General features: G+C 41.0%; 1 protein-coding gene across 1 annotated transcript in view; it reads right to left on the reverse strand.

Moving 5' to 3' along the window:
* The window catches only part of FAM172A (family with sequence similarity 172 member A), a 401,693-nt gene that overhangs the window by 351,837 nt on the left and 28,609 nt on the right, over nucleotides 1–21,247 (reverse strand). Inside the window, exons 3-5 of the mRNA XM_018566649.1 lie at nucleotides 17,587–17,688; nucleotides 15,949–16,049; nucleotides 4,867–4,932 (exon numbers count right to left, since the gene is read on the reverse strand). Coding sequence (XP_018422151.1) covers nucleotides 4,867–4,932; nucleotides 15,949–16,049; nucleotides 17,587–17,688 — 269 coding nt within the window. The remainder of the gene's footprint in view (nucleotides 1–4,866; nucleotides 4,933–15,948; nucleotides 16,050–17,586; nucleotides 17,689–21,247) is intronic.

Below are 21,247 nucleotides of genomic sequence, written 5' to 3' on the forward strand. Positions count from 1 at the left end.
AAACTATCACATAAGGGATTTTAATCTCCTATGTAATAGGAAGAACATTAAGGGGAAAAAGTAAATAAAATAAAAAGTTAAAGAAAATGTAAAAAGTAAAAAAAATCAAATATATAAAAAAGATTTACAAAATGAAAAAGTAAAAAATAAATAAAAATGAAACCCTGCTGCCCCCGCCATCTGCATGCAAATAAACGCATGCGTAGGACATTCTGCATGTGCTTTGAGATTGCAGCTGCCATTCCATGGTGGTAGCCAGAATTCTCTTACACACACATAATGTGCATTAAAGGGTAAGTTCATTTTCCCAGGTAATATGGAAAAATAAAAATTACCCGATGAAATCTGGCCCTGTCTCTCCCAAACCGCCACCCCCCTGGCTATACTTACCTTTCGGCGAACAATCCCTCCCCTCCGCCAGTATGGGTGTACTATCTGTCCCCCGTACTGCTGTCCAGCGCAGTCCTCCCCTATGCATTTTGAATTTCGCTCGCAAATTGCAAGCACTCATTGGTCAACGTGGTCAGATGACTGCGCTGACCAGTGAGAAGCGCTATTTAGCACAGTAAAATATGTTTTGATTAGGGGTGCACCGATACTAGTATCCGTGCCGATACCGAGTATTTGGGCAAGTACTCGTACTCACCCAAATGCTCCGATACCTTCCCCGATATTTGAACTTACGGCCAGATGAAAATTTCCTCTGACTGGCAGTGCCGTAGGGGAACATGGAGCCAGCTTCCCGTGCAATCAAGAAGCCGTGCGGCAAGTAATGACCCGCCTCCTGGTTTTCTGATTGGCCCGGGAAGCCGGCTCCTTGCTGATTGGCTGGAAAGCCGGCTTCCTGGCCAATCAGCATCGAGCCAGTTTCCCGGTCAATCAGGTCATTACTCGCCACCCGGCTTCCTGATTGACCGGGAAGCAGGTTTCCCGGCCAATCAAGCAGGCCAAACAACATGGAGCCGGCTTACGCAGCAATCAGGAACCTGGGCGGGATGTCATTACCTGCTGCCCGGTTTCCTGATTACCAGGGAAGCCTGCTCCATGCCAGTGGAAGCACCGGTATTAGTATTCAGTGTCAGCGAGATCCGAAAGCAGAAAAATCGGTACTGGTACTCGATACCGAAAAACCAGTATTGGTGCATCCTTAGTTTTGATTAAAACTATTTTTTGTATTGGGACAAGTAGATTGTCGTGAAGGACAAGTAGATTTGGCCCCCACTTTAGCCCTTGGACAAGTAGTTTTTTTTAAATTTCCACACCCCTGCTCACCCCATAGTTTTTTCAGTTTAGCAACAACATACCTTTAAAGTGGAATTGTAGCGTAGGTTAGGTTTGGCAACTGTTGTCATAAAGTGCAAGAATGCATAAAATACTTGCACATTCTTCCAAACCATCCTCTGGGTTTGCGCTACTGGAGCACTGGCAGCTCCAGCAGGATTCCCACAAAACAGTTCATATGTAATGTATTTCAACTGGATATTTAGCTACATAACCATTCCCCTTTAGTTTAAGAGGAATAACAGAATATATAATAAAAAGCAGGCAGGTAATTTCTACTGATGGTGCTCCCTCGTACCTAGTCCTAACACATCTTTTTATTAGCCAACAATATTACAGAAAAATCTTCCCCTTTTTTATATGCTTCCAGTTTGTTTTTGGTTTTTTTATATGCTGCCTACTTAAATTAGTCCCTTTACCCTATTTATAGTCTGTGGCTCTAATCTTACAAGCTATGTTCTATATTTCTTTCCCAGTTCATTACCAGGCACCCCACAACACTATCAGATTTGTCCTTCATTTCATCTGTGCAGTGCAGATTACCGCCTTGCTTCTTAACACTGTTCTATTCTTTACACAACAAATTATTTCCTCTGACATTTTAAATTTCTCCATTTAAAAGTCCTAATTAAAACTTCACACAGCAGCAATTTGTCTTTTTACTGTGGTAATTCATTAAACAGAGCTTTCATTGAGGAACGTCCATAAAGGTCAGGGCTGAGCACAACCTTGCTTTATCGACAAAGCAACCAATAATACATTTAGTCCTAAGAGCAGCAAGACTACATAAAGCAATTTGTATCTATTAAAGCTGCACCATGTAATGTGGGTTAACAAACCCCATGAACCTTAATCTGCTCTTTAAAAATAGATATAGATAACTTAACACCTCCAAGGGCATTTTTCAACAGAAAGAGGTCAGTCCATAAATGTTGTTTTAACATGGCAAGTGAAGATTTGGGCAGGATTTATGCATTGATCCAAACAAAAAAAAGGAAGAACACTTTATAATTATTGATAAACAGAAAATATTTTTTTAACAGTATAAGAAGCATGCAGTGCAAGGAAATAGTTTGCTAAAAATAAAAAAAATGCATGTAATAATAATGCAGTTAACACACACACAGTTGTAGCTAAAATGATTCAACCTCCATTGGAAAGAAGGTTTATTGGCAAAATGTACAGACTTTCAGCTGTTTGCAATGAACAAATCAAACAAAAAACAACTTAACATCGGTCAACACAATGAATGTTTCAAGAGGTTTTCCCAAATTCAACTGAAAATGCAACTTTTAATGACTTCTGCGGTCTCAAAATGATTAAACCCCTTCATGGCAAACATTATTAGTACGCTTTTGCTGTGAAGACCTGCAGCAAACGAGATACATTTCCCCTAACTTTCGGTTCAGGTGATGTGTAAATCTGGCCATACACCTTACAATTATCTGCAGATTTTCTGTGGTCAGATGGAAAAGGTGCAACAGATTCCTCCATCTACACTTAACTGAAAAACAGAAAATCTGCAGATAATTGTAAGGTGTATGGGCACCTTAAGACAATACAGGAAAAATTAGAACATTCCTCATTGGGGACACACAGAAAATCTAACCCTGACAGGGGTTCTAAGCTTCCCTCAATAAAGAACAAAACAAAAAAAAAAATTTGATGGTGTTCGGTTTCAAAAGGAAAACCATCTGTTATGAATATATAGAAGAGCAGGGATGCAGCATAGCCTAAATGTAAGATCAGATTACTAGTTAAGCATGCTGGACCTTTAACCCTTTTGCTGCAAAGCCCTGCGGAGCGCTTTTAACCTTAGCGGGCCACACCATTTTTCACTTTTTTTTTTCCAACTGCAGCACTTAGAGTTTGCAAAAGATCCCCCCCCCCAAAAAAAAACAATATATTTTCTGAAAGCACAGGCCCGGTAGAATAAAAAGCTAGTGCTACTTATTTTGTAGGTCCAAGGGTAATTTTGCAAGTGTTTATCAAATCAATATTAAACCGAAAAAACACACCCTTAAATTGATAAAAGCACACTAAAATCACTACAGTTTCCGGGAGGGTGGTTTGTTGTTGTGGCACGGAGTCGGTGGTGCACCAAGACTCCTCTTGAGCTGAAAAACTGTGGAACCAGCAGACGATAATCTTCCAAAGAAATTGAAACTTTATTCCACATGCAACTGTAAAAAGCACAACCGCTGACGCGTTTCTGCCTTAGTCATAGCTAGTCCTCTGGAGCTGACCCTGCTATGAGATAGTGCTGGGACCACTATTGGGGGAGTTAATTAGCTATTTTAGTCTGACCTTCAATACCATACTCGCTTATGGAGTTGTTGCTAAGGATGTGTTTTCTTTTCAATAATCCTAGTTATGTCTGGGATTACATGTCTGGATTTCATGCCACAGAGTGTTCTTGTTGTTTCTTTGATTTGTTGTATTGCTTTAATTGTTTAATAAAATTTGAATATTAAAAAATAATAATAGCTCTTACACTTGCACCATGTGTAGGTCATCTTTAAATGTTTTTCAAGATGGCGTATAATGTTTCCTTGGTACTATAGATTCAGCCCCAAGGCATTTTATTACTTTCGTTCCTTAAATGCTCAACAAGATCTTAAGTCAGACTTTATGTCATATACACAATCAAACAATAATAAGAAAAACAGTCCCACATACAATGTATCACATTATTAAAATGTACATAGATCTGAGCCAATCAATTCAATAATTACTTGGCTGTTGAAAAGGCATTAGATTTGTCTTTGCTTTCATCTTCTCCTATTATGAGTATTATGGGTTATAAATCAAGTACCCATCTTTGAATGATGTGGGGGAAGGAGGAAAGGGAAGAAAAAAGAAAAAAGAAAATAAAAAAAACTTAAGGGTTGGAGAATACTGGAAACATAAAAAGAAGCTAAAAAGAAAATGCTAGAGAGATGTCCAACAGGGTTATTTGATAAGCTTAGTGTTACAAAGGGCAGTTTGAAATGTTCAGAACCTCAAACAGGAAGAATTTAAATTTATATAGCATTTTAGATTTGTCTGAAATCTTTACAGTGCTTTACAAAAACACAGAGCAAGTATTAAGAAGTATTCTTGGTTTACATAGGATCAGTTGCATTATGCGCCTGTGTGCAGCTCATTACAAAGTCCTGCATTTAGTTTCAGTGATCTGTACATCTGGAAAATATAAGCCAATGGCCCCCAAAACTTATAAACCAATTTGTATTTCCCTATCAACTTGTTGTCTTATGTTTCAGAGATTATTATTAAGCCTGTTCATAAAATGAATGAAAAATTAATAGCCCCCCCCCCAAAAAGGATATTTCAAAAAGATTTGTGATGCGAGCACGTTTTCCTAATTCACCAAGTCAGAACTACAAAAACTCTCCCCTTGCAAAAAGGAAAATAACAATGGTCAACCTATAAGATTTAAAAAAAGATATATTTAAAAAAAAAATTAAAAAAAGGCTACAGAAAACAGTATAGAAACAACAATTTACCACTTACTAAACCAATGTTATATAGTGATTTAAAACACACTTTTACTTTCAAAAGGTAAGGATTTTAAGAATTACTTACCGGTAAATATACTTTTTGCAAATTACAGTCATTTTCCAATAACTCGTAAACATGCTTTGTTATAATCTGTAAAGGAAAACTGTATGATTAAACAAAGCTTAATGTTTCGCTCCATATTTGGTTATCACATAGCTGTCAAACCCTGTTCAGCATGCTATTCTTCTGCCTGAAAACATAGTCAGCCTTTCGGGAAACTGATTTTAAAACAGTGATCTATAAGCATGGGCTAAAACAGTATATAGCAAGCAACACAAAGGAAAAATGTTCTCCTTATTTTATGTACAAAGGTCACAAGGTGTGACTACAAAGACCATAATTAAATTTTGACAGCTGTCCATAACCTTACCTTATGACCCATTTTAGCATTAGTGTGTTACAGCAAAGGCTACCAAACATTGCACTGACATGAGTCTTCACAAGGAACCTCAAGGGTCACTTGAGCTGGAATTAAAATTCTAAGGGCTTGTGTTGATAGGAAAGAGTAGCTTGCTTTTTTTTTTTTTACTTTCAACTAGTTTCCTTATAATGAATGCAGCTGCTGGTGAACATTAAAGAAATGATCGATTTATAGAATTATACATTTATATAAATTTATATAAATTTAAACTACATCAATGGTAGACAGTCATAAAATACAAAGAAGAGTAGGACAGCATAAAGGACCATGTCAATGGGCTTTTATGTGCTTCAAGCAGGTTTTGAACTCCATTACAAGTCTATGGGAATGCAAATTCCGCTCAACAGCAGGTCAGACGGTCAACTGCAGGTCAAATGCACCTGTCAATGAATTCCGAGTTATCTCAGAAGCAAACAGATACCATGAACACAAGCCAAAAGTCTGTTGACATATGCCCGAAGGCACTTCTATGATCTATGAACGTATTTGACACACCCAGTCTGTCATAGATAGAAAAAATGTTTCTGAAGAAATATATTATGTAATATTACTGTCTGTTGATTTATATGATTATTTACAGTATATTAACAGACTTTGCCCTGCTGCTCCTGAAGAAACGGTCACGTTGAGCTTTTCATATCCCTCCATACATTTTTCTTCATTAACTTGGATCAGCTTTCAATACAAGTAAACATTGTATGTATTGGCAGTGCAATAGGTATGGGTAGAAATTTTATTAATCTTTTATATATTTTAATATGAAATTAATAAATACATTTTATTATATATAATTTGATGGCCGTTGGAGTGCCTAAAAAGTCTGTCCTGGTTTCTTAAGAAATGTGTCATAAATGGAAACACACATGACATATACAGCTTTTCTCCCCATCTTTCTTTAGGACACCATCAATGCACATAAAAATCATGTTATTGCAATGACAAAAGTAGTTCTATGTGTTATCCTTCCACTTTTCTCTTGCTCTACATGAAGGACAAATGACAACGATGGCTGTGTCCACATGGTCTAATCAGGAAATTACATTCATGTGTTTTGCATCCAGAATAGAAGACAATTGCTGGATGTTTACCTATTTTGGCTACCAACATTTTTTGCAAGCATCATTATCGTTCCATTAAGTGACACAATCTTAGAACCATCATATGGCAGAGCTATTCAATTTTTTTTTAATAAATTATTTTTTGTGCATATTAGTATTTGCAATGTAGCAGGTGTCCATGAAGAATTCCTAATGTAGGTTAATTGCACAGTTAATAATTTTGGCTTGTGGACAGTTATTTAGTCAGGCCTCCATAAATGCATGGACTACAGCAGGTCTCTAGGATGGAAAACTACAATCTTGACATTTGCGGAAAGTGAATGTTAGTTATTGTTCCATAATATATGAAGAGAGGAGACACCAGTTTGAGGAATCTAAAGTGACTTCAAACATCATCCACATTAATGGGCTTAATGTGCACCTGGACCCAGACTATGGGAATAAAAGCATATGCAGTAAAAGATTTACAATAAACCCTAACTGACCTACTGTATATAGATGCTAATACTGTGGCACAAATCATCCTCAAATGTAGTAGGGCTGCAGCTAACGATTATTTTCATCGATTAGTTAGCCAATTATTAACTTTGCTTCATCAAAAATAAATAAATAATAATACTGTCATTTATTTAAAATAAACTATACAAATGCAGCGTTACAGACAAAGTTTACTTCAGAATATAACGGTATACACACACACACACACACACACACACATACATACATACATACATACATACATTACATACACTATATTACCAAATGTATTGGGACACCACCAAAATCATTAGATTCAGGTGTTCCGTGAAATATCCTTGCTCCTTGCCTCTAGATGCCGTGGAGGAAGCGGAGGTACTGGGAGTGGGGCAGAGGCGGAACAAGGCAGGGCAAAGGCGGAACAGGGGCAGCAGCAAAAGTTATGGGGGGAGTAGTGGCGAAGATAGGGGCAGCGGCCTCTCCTCCCCGCTGGTGGCGGCTGCAATGCCCGTGTCCCCACTGCCTCTGACGATACAGGTGGGGAGAGCAGCGTGGATTGAAAGGGACACAGACTGCTGCAGCCAGCACTAGCAGGGAGAACAGCGGAGCAGAGCAGCAGCAACTAATCGATAAGTATCGTTGCCAACAATTCTCATTATCGCTTATAATCAATTAGTTGTGCAGCCCTAAAATGTAGCTTTCTGAAATCTGATTAGTTTGCACCGGTTTATCTACATTAGAAAGCTAACAGCCTGCCAAGTCGCGTGCAGCTACATTTTAACTGCATCTAATGAAAGGATAGACCAACAGGGACACCTGAACACCCCTGAACGTAAACGGTTTAACTGAATCCAACTAGATATCAGACTTACGCAATATACTGTAACACAGCAATCAGACGGAAACATTGCAGGATTGCCAGTCAAGTAGAAATTCATATATTTATATTTCCACTATATAATCCAGGGCTCAAAATTTCAAGTCCTGAGCTACTAGCCAGGCCTTAAGAGTCACTGGCCACCAGTTGCCCCACCTAACCCTTAGCCTGCCCCGGCCTTAACCCCACCCCTAAACACACCCTCTTAAATAATCTTATGATAATTCTTATCTTATGATAGTTGCCGCTTGTAAACGGCAGATTAGGAATTCCTGCTGCAGGAAAACGCAAGTTCCTGACGCAGGATCTCTAAATCACACCTGAAATATACTGTAGGTGTGATTGGAGCCTAATATACACATACACTAAAAGGTGTCCATACACCTGCTGATTATTGTATGATAATCGGGGGTGATCCCGCGGTCGTACGATAATCGTCAGGTGTATGGGCAGCGTGCGACCGCTTCTACTGTAAGGTCGTACGACTTTTGTCTTCCAAGCACGCTGGAAAACGTGCCGAAAATCGTACGCTTTTTGGCAGGTTGGTGGCGTGGTCGGAAGACGAATGCCGCACGGGCCGGTGTGCCCACTCAGCACTGCAATTATCAGAAGCCCTCCCCTCAGCTCACATTTAAGTGTTTTCCTGACAGATTTAATTAAAGCCGATACCAGTTCTCTCATCCTCACTACCAGATGGAACCGACTCAGCATCTCCAGTTTTGGGTGAAAGCGGGATACCACTTGACTTTCTACCCACGCATTTGACCACAGACACAGAAGGAGGTAGATGTTTGCGGAGGGGCTTGTGCGACATAGCTTGCCCCATACAGGATACAAAGCCCTTTATAGCCACTGAGCAGGCATCAAAGTGGGCAGTTAACCCCAGGGCTCATTAGGTTCTTATAAGGGGAACTAGTACTATAGATATATATGTGCACAACTGGCACAAATGGGTATATCCGCTACGGTCAACTCCTACACAGAACAGAGAGCTTAGCCCTTTTAAATGACTTAGCCATAACAGTACTACAATGGCAAGAAGAGTTATACAAAGAACTGCTGCCAACAGAAGGGAACCCTACGAGGAGTGAGAGAGCCGTGTCCTGCCATACAGTCCAAGGAACAAGAGGCCCATCCCGAATCCCAGCATCCCCCATGAGCTGCACCAGGAATGACAACAAGGCCTAGGAGACGGTGCCATGGCCACAGTCATCGGGCCCGTGTGGTTGTGCATGCAAAGAGATAGAACCCATAAACAAAATAGCGGCACTGGAGGCACTGTGGCCACAAGACAACAGTGTGAGCACAATGCAGTCAGTTTGGTGTAAACCAGAAAGGGGTAACAGAGCAATAAATATACTCACTGGGCAGTCTGACAGTTTTGCATCAGTGATAGAGAACAGAAGGAATGCGATACCTACCAAATGGATGTCATGCCACCCCAGGTCATTCCAGGAGGTGAGTGAAGTGTGCCCAGGTCACCTCTGGCCAGCGCAAGGGCAATATTACCCTGAGGTTACACTGTGACAAGTCAGCTGTAGGTCTGACTGGTCATATACTGTATGTCCCCTTGAGATTAACTCACAGGCTTCCCTGCGAACACAGGGCTATTACAGCCGAACTGCACATGCTTAGTGGCTGGACAGGGGAGACTACCAGGCTCTAGATTATCTGGCTTTTCACGCAGCTAGTGACTTAACTGAGGATTCTTAAAAAGAAAGCAAAATCTCAGCAAAAAAAGGGAAACTAAAAGCTCCCAGCAGAGAATTAAGTCCTATCTCTATGGCATTAGGCAAACAAAATGAGCTGCCTCTAGCAGATAGGTGGTTTGGCAATCAGCAGGGAATACCACTAGGGTATGCCATTTTAGTTTTGAACCTTACTTCTGCCACTATAACCAAATAGTCAGGATCTAAGGCTCTTCGCTGTGTCCTTCACTGAATGGAAGAGAAAATGTAATTTCTAAAAATGCATTATAGAAATTGAAAGAAGCATGAAAAACACTTATAGCTTTTATAAGTATATAAACCTTTTACAAACTCTGGCAATGAAAATAGTGTCTCACACACTCATTTGACTAATTAAAGACAAGCCCATAGCAACAAGAGGTAAATGAAGTGTCTGAAAGTGTATTCTGTTTTATAGCACCATTATAAAAAATTAAAAAAAAGCCATCTGAAATCCAGGTTTAAATTCAGTAATATCAAAGGCCATTTCTTTTTAGAGGTGAACGCACATTTGCAAAAGGCAAATAAGTAGTTTTTTTAACCACACTCTGGCAATATAATCAGCATTTCAAAAGAAGAGATTAGTGCTTCAACACCACCCAATTACAGGTTTAAAAGCAAACGAACTAAGATTTAAACCATTCATTTTGGCTACATATAAAAATACTGTTTGCTTAAAAATACACTGCCTGCTCAGAACGGTGAAAGAAAAATCTCAGTCTTTTTAAGCTATATTATTTCATCTTAATCCTAACACAACTTCATCCCACCAGTATAGTTGCTATTTATTTTTTTGCATATCATTTTCTACTATGTGGTTTCAACAAACTTATACTAACATTGTATGCTGGATGCAACTTAACTGTAATTCATTTTAATAAATGCAGAATAAAACATGTTTACTGCACAACAGAAATCTGTGGCGTGTCTAAGCCTGGCAAAGTTATTCAAACATAATGGGAGGGAATTTATCAAAACTATAGCAGACAAAATCTGGAGCAGATTTGCATGGCAAACAATCAGCTTCTCAGTCTCATTTTCAAATCTTACCTGGGCAAACTGAAGAGAGATGCTGATAGGTTGCTATGGGCAACTGCTCCACATTCTGTCTGCTCCAGTTTTTATAAATTCCCCCCAATGTATGTCATAGAAGCAATTTTCAAATTTACAACAGTGACAATGCTACTAATGCATTAATAATATTACTTAGCTGTCACTTCTGTAGCAGAAACCTCAGTAAAGAAAACTCTGTTGTCTGCCATTGGTGCAAACCCTCTGAATATGATAGCTGTTTTATTGAAAATAAAATCAAAATACTGCAGTAATAGCCATGTCCCCTTTACTTATGTGATTACAACTTAAATGGAGTCCTGTAAACGTTGCTGGCTGCTTTTGGGGTCCTAGTCTGGGAAAGGTTAACACCTATAGTCACAAAAAGCTTAAACCCCCATTCCATGCCTCCCTCTCACCCAATCAACAGGTTTGTTTGTTTTTTTTCAAATAAAATACTTTGTGAAGCTCTTTTTTTTTTTAACACGCCTAAGTCCCCCATCTGTGTCCCTCAACACTGCAACTTCCAGGAGTGATGACCAGTGGATCTAGTGATGCAGTCTGTGCCCACACCAACAGGTTGCCTATGCACAAGGTCACCAAACTGTACAGCCTTAGGGGACCCCTCCACTGGGCAGTCAAAAGAAGTATCCACACCACCCAGGAAGTGATATGGATGCCTGAAGAAGGACCATCCTTTCTGCAGGTAAGATGACTCAGGACCCAGTGTGTTACAGGACCATAGACTCAGGTGAACATTTTGGGCCTTAAGCTTAAACATTTTTGTTTTTACTAACCTACCAATTAGTTGGGTAAACAGAAAATCACCAACAATAACATAAATAGGACAGACACTAGGATAATGCCAAAAGGTAGACCTGTATCTATCATGTTATAATGGTACAGGATTGTACAAATCATATTTCCCTTTAAGGAGGATGAAAGTGTGTGTGTGTGTGTGTGTGTGTGTGTGTGTGTGTGTGTGTGTGTGTGTGTGTTCATCAGAAAGAAGCTGTTACATTATTTTCACACATTAGCCTTCCCACCCTTTCCTGCTTTGTTTACAGAGCTCAAAAACTCAAACTGAAAGTTATAAACAGAGATGAGTAAGTCAGAACAGTGATTCACCTCTCCCAACTTCCTCACTGTGGTGTTCAGGGAAGCTTGTATCATAGGTGTAGCCATGATGTTAATTTTCACTACAAAGAACTTACATTAAAAAAAAACATCTTGTAAACAATAATTAAATACTTGCAATTGTTTTTATTATTATTTATTTGAACCTAAAATCATAAAGAAAACGACAAATTAGGGAGATACCGATACAACCATCGGTATCGGCGGCGATACCTAGTATTTGCATGAGTACTCGTGCAAATACTCCGATACATAAAACGAGTACCTGTGCCGCGTCCGCCATCTTCAGGAACCCGAAACCGCCGCACACAGGATCTTCATCGCGTCTTCAATGAAGCAAGATGGCCGCAAACTCCTCCTCCAAGTCCTCAGTCATCTGCTCCATTCTGACCTCTTCTCCCGCTGATTGGCCGATTGGATGATTGACAGGCTTCCTCACCAGTCAGGAGTATCGGTATCGGTAATTGGTATCAGTGAGTACTTGAAAAAAAGTAGTCTTAAAAAAGTGGTATCGGCGCATCCCTACTAAAAATGAAAAAAACTATTCTAAATTGTCTGCCCTATACCATCCTTAGTGCTGCAATCATGTTTGCATCGTTTATATAAACAGTAATGCTTAAAGGATATAGACTCAAATTATATTTATGGACAACAATTCTAATTGTTTCTGAATTCTGAAGCATATGGGCAGAGAGAATCCAAGGAATAGAAGGGAAGAAGATTGGTGGGAGAAGATTTTGTTCATGTCCTTACCAAAACATAATAAAAAGAATAACTGTCTATAGGGCACGTATTAAAGTCTTACAATTCAAAAAGAAAGATGAATCATATTCGACTGGTGATATTTCAGTGCACTCATACAGAAGTACATGAAGAGCTAGCCTCCAGAAAACAGTCAGGGCAATAGGTCTTTGTTCCTTTCAGTTGTAATAGCTGGAGAACATGTGCTTGAGTTATAAGACTCAGATAATAAAAGTTTTCTTACAAAATGATTCATTGTAGTAACTGTAAAAACATATCTGAAACAATTAAACCTATACAACTGCTCAACCCTGACTGGTGTTATTATATAGCTGTGCACTGCACAGGGCTGTATTTAATATATTAATTGGGCCCTGGTCAAGATTCTGCTGATGGCCCCCCCAAACCCCTCCGCCTTGGTAACACAAATTGCTAATTAGCTAATCACATGGCATTGACTCAATGCATTTAGTCATCTAGACGTGGTGAAGATGACTTGCTGAAGTTCAAACAGGGCATCAGAATGGGGAAGAAAAGGGCATTTAAGTGACTTTGAACGTGGCATGGTTGTTGGTGCCAGATGGGCTGGTCTGAGTATTTTAAAAACTGTTGACCTACTGGGATCTTCACGCACAACCATCTCTAGGGTTTACAGAGAATGTCAGAAAAAGAGAAAATATCCAGTGAGGGGCAGTTGTGTGGATGAAAATGCCTTGTTGATGTCAGAGGAGAATGGGCAGACTGGTTTGAGATGATTGAAGGGCAACAGTAACACAAATAACCACTCGTTACAGCCAAGGTACGCAAAATACCATCTCTGAACGCACAACACATTGAACCTTGAAGCAGATGGGCTACAGCAGCAGAAGACCACACCGGGTGCCACTCCTGTCAGCTAAGGACAGGAAACGGAAGCTACAATTTTCACAGGCTCACAAAAATTGGACAATAGAAGATTGGAAAAACGTTGCCTGGTCTGACGAGTTCAGCTGTGTCATTCAGATGGTAGCGTCAGAATTTGGCGCAAACAACTGAAAAGCATGAATCAACCCTGCCTTGTATCAACGGTTCAGGCTGGTGGTGGTGTAATGGTGCGGGGGATATTTTCTTGGCACACTTTGGGCCCCTTAGTACCCATTGAGCAATGTTTAAGCGCCACAGCCTACCTGAGTATTGTTGCTGACCATGCCCATCCCTTTATGACTACAGTGTACCCATCTGCTGATGGATACTTCCAGCAGGATAATGCACCATGTCTCAAAGCTCACATCATCTCAAACTGATTTCTTGTACATGACAATGAGTTCACTGTACTTCAATAGCCTCTACAGTCACCAGATCTCAATCCAATAGAGCACCTTTGGGATGTGGTGGAACAGGAGATGCACATCAGCGATGTGCAGCCGACAAATCTGCAGCAACTGCGTGATGCTATCATGTCGATATGGACCAAAATCTCTAAAGAATGTTTCCAACACCTTGTTGAATCTATGCCATAAAGAATTAAGGCAGTTCTGAAGGCAAAAGGGGTGAAACCCGGTACTAGCAAGGTGTACCTAATAAAGTTGCCAGTGAGTGTATATTTCAATGCAATAACCCATTGGACTCAGCACCGCAATAAACTAGGCACTCTCATTATCGATTAGTTGAATCCTCCCCGATGCCACTCTGCTCTTCCGTTCTCTTACCTGCTAGTGCTGGCTGCAGAGGTCTGTGTCCCTTTCAACTCTCCCTGCCTGTATCGGCAGAGGCAGCGGAGACACAGACCACTGGAGACGGCACCAGCGGGAAGGAGAGACTGCATTGACTGCATCCCCCCGCTGTACCCCCTAGTACCCCTGCTGCTGCCACATTCCTCCTCTGCCCGCCCTGTTCCTCTCCTGTTCCCCCGTACCTCCTCTGCCCACCCCGTTCCTCCGCTGCCTGCCCAGTTTCCTTCTCAGTCTCTGACCCCGTCTGATTTGCTCCTGGAAACAATAGCAAGCCTGCTATTGGATATTTTAAATTGCACTAGCCAATAGCAGGCTGGCTATTGCACCCTCCCACTGCCTGCTGTCAATCAGCAGAGGAGGACCTGAAGAAGAACTGTCTCTTTCAATTCCCTCCTCTGCTGTTTTGACAGCAGGCAGTGTCGGGTGCAATAGCCAGCCTGCTATTGCAATGTTAAATATCCAATAGCAGTCTAGCTATTGCTCCCAGCCACTGTATGCTGTGAAAGGTGTCCGTGCATACAGTTTTTATTTTGAAGTAAACTTTATTTTGAAGTAACCAACGCTGCATTTGTGTATTTTATTTTAAATACATGATGGTATTATTATTTTATTTTTTTTATTTGATTAATTGAAAAGATTTAAATCGGCCAACTAATCTATTATGAAAATAATAGTTAGTTGCAGCCTTATTTATAAGAGATCATTGACAGCAGTATCTGTATTTCTCTTAATATGGGTTGGCCTTTGCATATGACAGAAATCAGGAATCTAACATTTGTGATGGTGCAGCTCATCAATGCAGGTGGTATAAGACAAGGGCTCAGAGTCTGTTTCCATAAATCTGTAGCCACTTTAGAGAGCGCATCTACTTTATTAGGAGGACATTAATAGGGCATTTTTTTGATAAGAATGAAGGGGATGCATTTCAGGAACTGGCAGAAAGACACATAAATATTAGAGGTGCCCGAAATAGAAATTTAAAAACCGAAACAAAACCGAAATAATTGTCAGGCCGAAACCGATACTGAAAATGTTTTATTTTAATTTATTTAATATTTTAATTTTTATTTATTTATTTTTATAAACTTTAAAATATATATATATATTTTAAATGTATTAAAAAATATTTTAAATGTATTAATTTTTTATTAAATTTTTTAAATTTTTACTTTACTTTTAGGGGCTTTGGGGAAATATTAGGGGTCTAAACAGACCCCTGATATTTCCCTTTTAAAATAGAAAAAGAGATTGAGAACACAGAGTCATCAATCTCTCTTTCTGTATTCCCTGTTATCAATGAACAGGAATCCTCTATGAGTGTTCCTGTTCATTGATAACTTGAGAATATAGTATGTTTACTATAACTACAATTGTGAATAAACAGGAATGGATATAGATCACTCCCATTCATTCATAATGGAGGATATAGTAACCATACCATATCCTCAATTATGTACAATATACTCAGCGATCATTGATTGCCGAGTGTGCCGAGTGTATGTAGCCTGCTCTCCTCTGACACACACCGTCACAGGAGGCTAAGCGAGCGGTGCAAGAGGAGAGCCCAGCCTCCTGTGACAGCGCTGTCTCCGCCCCCACACCGATCTGCCGCACTGTGATAGGCTGTCGAGCGGTGTGGGAGGAGAGACAGCGGCCGCTCACAGCGCTCTCCTCACGCAGCGCTTGGCCGGCTGTTACGTTCTCTCCTTCCTGCTGGGACACAGAGCAGCGCCCAGCGGGGAGGAAAGAAATCACGGATGCGCCGATGTATCGGTAGGAAAGTGCCATTTTCGGCCAATATGTTTCGGCGGACGATATATCGGTGCATCCCTGATAAATATAATACAGAGGAGAAAAGTATAACTTGCAGCAATTGAAAATTTAATAGACAGCAACAAATACTTGCCTCTCCTAGAGCTTCATATCGCTTTTGATTCCACCTATGCAAATCTTCCCGATAGTTGAAGACAAATGGTTCTCCAGTTTTTATATGTCTAAGCTGTCCATCTATAAGAAAACATAAGGAATGCTTCATTTAGAAAAAATCCATATGACAACATAAACATAGTTCAGTGCATACTTCAGTCAAAAGTGTTCTACACTTCTATATATTCTATAGTTGAGAAAACTATAGAGAATAAACAAAGTATTAAATCAATTTTACGGGTTACAGTTTGTGAACATATATTTCAAGTGACTTTAAGAGGGTTATTCACAAAGAAGCCTAAGGATCCAGCCGTAGCTTCTCTGTCAAACCGAAGGGCTGCTGTATGGGCTATTCACTATAGTCCGTACATCAGCCAAAGGCGGTCGAACGGCTCGGCCATGCAGCCCAGTCGAGCCAAAGGCACATGCTTTGGCTCTACTGAGCTGAAGTGACAGCCGAAGCGGGGCAAATGGCCTGCCGAAAGAGTTGGCCGTAAGCCCCGCAAATAAAAGCTGGGCGGAGCCAGCTGTGCTCTCACAGTGGGCTTCGCCCAGTTGTATTGACAGATCAGCGTCCCCAAATAACCTGGGGATGCGGATCGGTCATTAAACAACTGGGCGGAGCCAGCCGTGACGCCACGGCTGGCTCCCCCCAGGTATTCATTGGCCGAGACCTGCTAGAAGACTCCAGCAGGTGCCGGCCAATAGGAAACAGTTGGGTGGAGCTAGCTGTCACTGCTAGCTCCGCCCAATTGTTTTTTTGTGTTGAGATTGTAATCCATCACGGGAGCAAGATTGGAGTGGTGGCTACTTTACAACACACACAGGGACCATGTGGAACAAAAGTAGCCACCCTCCAGAAGGAAGGACAGTGTCAGCATGAATTCTGAGAGGATTTAAGGATCTACAGCTGAGTGATGCACAAGTAAGATACATTTTTGTTAATAGTTAAAGGTATTTGAATGCATTTTTTAGATTCAAAAGAGAACAAGTGTTTTCATAGTTCTCTTTAGGGTCACGGGAGGACATATACTAACCTCCTCCCGTGACCCAAAGCTCAGTATATAGCGGGCTATTGCCCGCTATATACTGAGAGTGCTGCAGCCTGACAATCCTGTTGAGATCCACCCAGCTCTGTCAGTGACAGCTGGCACTGCCTATCTAGAGGCAGAGCCAGCTGTGCCCGCCCCCTTCCCCATTCATTCCTCCACTCAGCGCTGGACGATCGGAGAGCGGAGGGGGGAATCACCCGACAGTCACCGCTCACTGCAGAGAGACGATCGGGAAGTGAGCGGATCGGCAGGATGTTTCTGCTCACTCGTTGTCACAAGTCGGCTTTAGCTATGAGGATGAGTGGAAATCACTCACCTCATAGTTCTCCTTTACCTCCTGAGTTTAGCGTCAGTTTAATTTGTCCTGTTTTATGGAACAATTATCAGCATTGGTCAGCCCATGTATACCCACTGGCTAGCTGGACACAATACACCCATGACAGCTCTAGAGCTGTGGAAAACTTGCTCATACAGTAATGGTCAGAATTCTTTTCACATGTCCTCCTTATACAGATTAGTAGTTTTCTGTTAAAACACTGAGGGAGTTCCATACAAATAAAGCTTACTTTCATTGAAAGCATATTCAAAGCCTTCCAGCGTGTCTGGAAATTCAAGAGGTGGCTCGTCTTTTTTCATCAGTTCATCCAAATCTATTCTGGAGAGAAGATCTAAATGGAAATGCACATTATACATTAGTTACAACTGAATGTTTTCCTTCAAATTGACAGCTTAACAAAAAAAAACTTAATCCAATGAAAAGAAAAAAAAACAGAACAGAACAGCATTGCTAGAGAGAACCTAAGCTCCATTTCTGGCTGCCTCAACATTATTTACATAGTATACATTCTTCTATTTCCTTAAAACCTTGTAGGAAAGATATCACCACAACAGTTTCATGTTCTGCTCATGCCCAAGGGTAATCACACATTTCTTTTTCCATTTGCCATCATGTAAAAGTAACTTATAGAAACAAATATGCTGGGAAGAATAAAGATTGTGCCATCATTAGCCTGTTGTAAAAATGCTGGTTGCCAGGCTGTCTCATGCTTCAGTACTTTGAAGCATTATTTTGTATCTAAAAATAAATCTATTCAGACATACACCCTTAAGCTGACTCTTCCTTCTGTGATGGTCATGCAATGGCAACAAAACTTCCCCTTTACTTGGAAGCAGGCATCCCTTACATGTTTAGCAATACAACTGCCAGTTAACTTGACTGACCTGTACTGTCTTAAGTTCCTATTCCTGCTTCAAAAACTCAAGGCAGATCTTCAACACTGTAATAAACTTCAACACACACACACACACACACACACTTCGGAGGAGCAGTCGTCCGGAAAATGAATATCCTCCCAAGAATGCTCTACTTAGATAGGTTCTTCATCACACTCCACAAAGTCTGGCATGACAAAACCCCTCAAATTAGTCTTAACCAAGTTATGACCCCAAAATATGGCCCCCCAGAAGGTCAGGATAGGCCTTAAACAACTGCTTACTCCAGGACTCTACTACACTTACAAGACCACCACCCTATGATTGGCTCTGAAGACTTTTGCATTAATTTGCAGGAAAAATGTACCTTGTCCATACAATCCTGTCCAGGGACTCCAATTTGGGACAATTCAGCATTCCCTCCATATCGCTCACATCAGTTACCTCAGTCCCGGCCTATCCATCACAGGACTAATAGCACAGACTTTCTTTCTACCAGGCAAATTCCACGATAGAACTGTGCTAAGTGAACATACTGCAGAAACCCTGGAGTTCTTATTTTCAATTCTGCCACTTCCTTACTAAACCCACATTCCAGGATTAACCCCTTCATGACTGAGGCCCTTTTTTCAATTTTTGCACCCATGTTATAACCGGATCCCACACATCACTCAAATATCTCTGTTCTAGCAATGTAACGCAAAGACAACTCATATCCATACCAAGGACCAGGTTGCAGCCATACAGACAAAACATAGAGACCTGATCCCGAAAAAATAAAAAACTAGGAGGTGCTCAACGCTCTAGTGGAGTGAGCTAAAATGCCTTACCCTTCAAGGCATATGCCTGGACAATTGTTTGACAGGTCTCCCTTGAAGGGCAGAAGTGGAAACCAAAGATTCCTGTCAGAAACCCTCTGGAAACACGATACCTTAAAAAAACGCCAGTCTAAACTGGAGAGTAGCAGCTGTGGGAGGGGTTATATACCCTAAGACAGTCCTATAGTCTAAAGGTGCTCATACACTGGGTGAATTTCGGTCATTTTTTCATGTACCGGACGAAATTCGCACCTTGTGTGGGGCTGTCGGCTCCCTTTGAGCCAGCAATTCTTGATCAGCTGATCACAGTGTGGAAAATTTTCGGACGACCAGAGCCGGCAGCCAATGAGCTGCCCGCTCTGATCGGGTATTCTGAGAAGTGGCGGCGGCACATGTCAGAATACAATGCAAACAGTGGCGATTCTTTGATTGACACGCTGTTTGTGTTGGAGGAATCACATCAATTTTTGTCGTTCAGTCTGCGGGTTAATTGCACTAGTGTCTATTATAAGAGTGTCCCTATGTAACTCATGGTAATATAATGTTTTTGTGTCCCTCAATGGACTAACTTTATTTGCTTGGATAGAGTAGGTATTGGCCAAGAACCCTTTTTTTACAATCTTTGTCCCACTGGGGAAATTGCCCTTTACTTCCTGTCCCAGAGACACAACAAAAAAAAAGAGAAAGAAAGTGATTGTCATCTGTCACCAGAACAGGTGTCCGCACGGAAGATTTTCGCTTCACCTTGACCATAAATGCCAGGACAAATAGAAAAGCTAAACCTTCCTATCTTGAACACAAACAAAAACCTGCCAGGAGTTTTAATCCAGGGGTGTGGAATTCCCATCACCTGATGCTCGGGAGATGCAGTTCTGGACACCAGGCAGGTGTTTTGTTTGGTTTTTTTCCTACATTAAGCCCCGCTTCCAGCAAGCAGTGCTAAATGTAGAGTGGAGAAGCAACCGTTACTTTGGCTGTATAGCTGCACCAGATTGTATAGCAGCCTGCTCGTCACTACCCTGCCAACACCCACCCCCAAGGTCCACCTCACGCACCAACCCTAACTCCCATGGTTTTCGGGGCCCCCGGAAAATGGCTTCAGGATGGAGAGTGGGGGCAGTGAGAAAAGAGCGCTGTACTCACAGTGCCTCTGGTCTTAGCTGTCCCATGTGGGGCAGTACTGAAGATTTAGCACCATGTTGTGATCGATCTTTTGTATTGGCGGGCAGGCACCATAAATGAGAACCTGTCAGCGCCAAACATGATCACAAAAGTTGCTCGTTAGCCCCTTTGTGATAGCGATAAAGTTAAGTGGAAAAAAAAAGAAAAAAGTGATAAAAAAAATAACAAAATAAAAAAAGTTAAAAATTATAAAATAAAAGTGATAAAAAAAGTTAAAAAAATAAAACCAACCCGCTCCTCACCTGCCATCTGCATGTAAATGGGCATTGTGCGTGTGATGCCCCCATTCCACTGTGTACCATATTGTGGTAACCGGGCAACAGCGCTCTCACACGTATTAAAAGGGTAAGTTCGCTTTATCAAGCAATTTGGGAAAATGTAATTACCCGCTCAAGTCTCCAGTACACCTCCAGTACAGGTGTCCTATTCATACCCAGTACTGCTTGCGCTATGGATTTTGACTTTTTCTCACAAGTTGCAAACAATAAAGAAGCACTTCTTTGGAAAACTATTTTTTTGCATTGGGACAAATAGATTGTCATGAGGGACAAGTCATTTTGCCTGTGCAAAAAAAAAAAAAACACTGGCTGTGCATTTTAAACTTTGCAGTATTGATTCATTACTAACATGCTAAACAAATGGGAATCAATCTGTCACTTAAAAGTGATATGAAAGTCAAAAGTCTTTTATGCTATTTGAAATGTTGATCATGTTACTTACGATGTATGTTGCTCGTTGATGTTTAAATGTTTCAGTTTCCTGTAGAATCAGCTGGTTTCCTGAGCACTGGCCCCGATATCCTGTTTTAGTATGGCTCCTTTCCCTTGCAGGGTCCTATAGAGCCACTCTTGTGTGTGCTAGTAAACTGTGTGTGTCTTCACAAAGACACCGGCACAGCAGAGCCAGGCACTCCCCTACTTTTTGCTCCCCCCCTCCACCTTTTTCTATGCTAGTAGATAGGCAGCTGCTGGAGACTGAGGTGTCTGTTATGATTTTGTAGTCAAGAGGAAGTTCA

The sequence above is a fragment of the Nanorana parkeri genome, unplaced genomic scaffold (genome assembly GCF_000935625.1).
Source record: "Nanorana parkeri isolate BGI_ZX_2015 unplaced genomic scaffold, ASM93562v1 scaffold966, whole genome shotgun sequence".
Taxonomy (NCBI): domain Eukaryota; kingdom Metazoa; phylum Chordata; class Amphibia; order Anura; family Dicroglossidae; genus Nanorana; species Nanorana parkeri.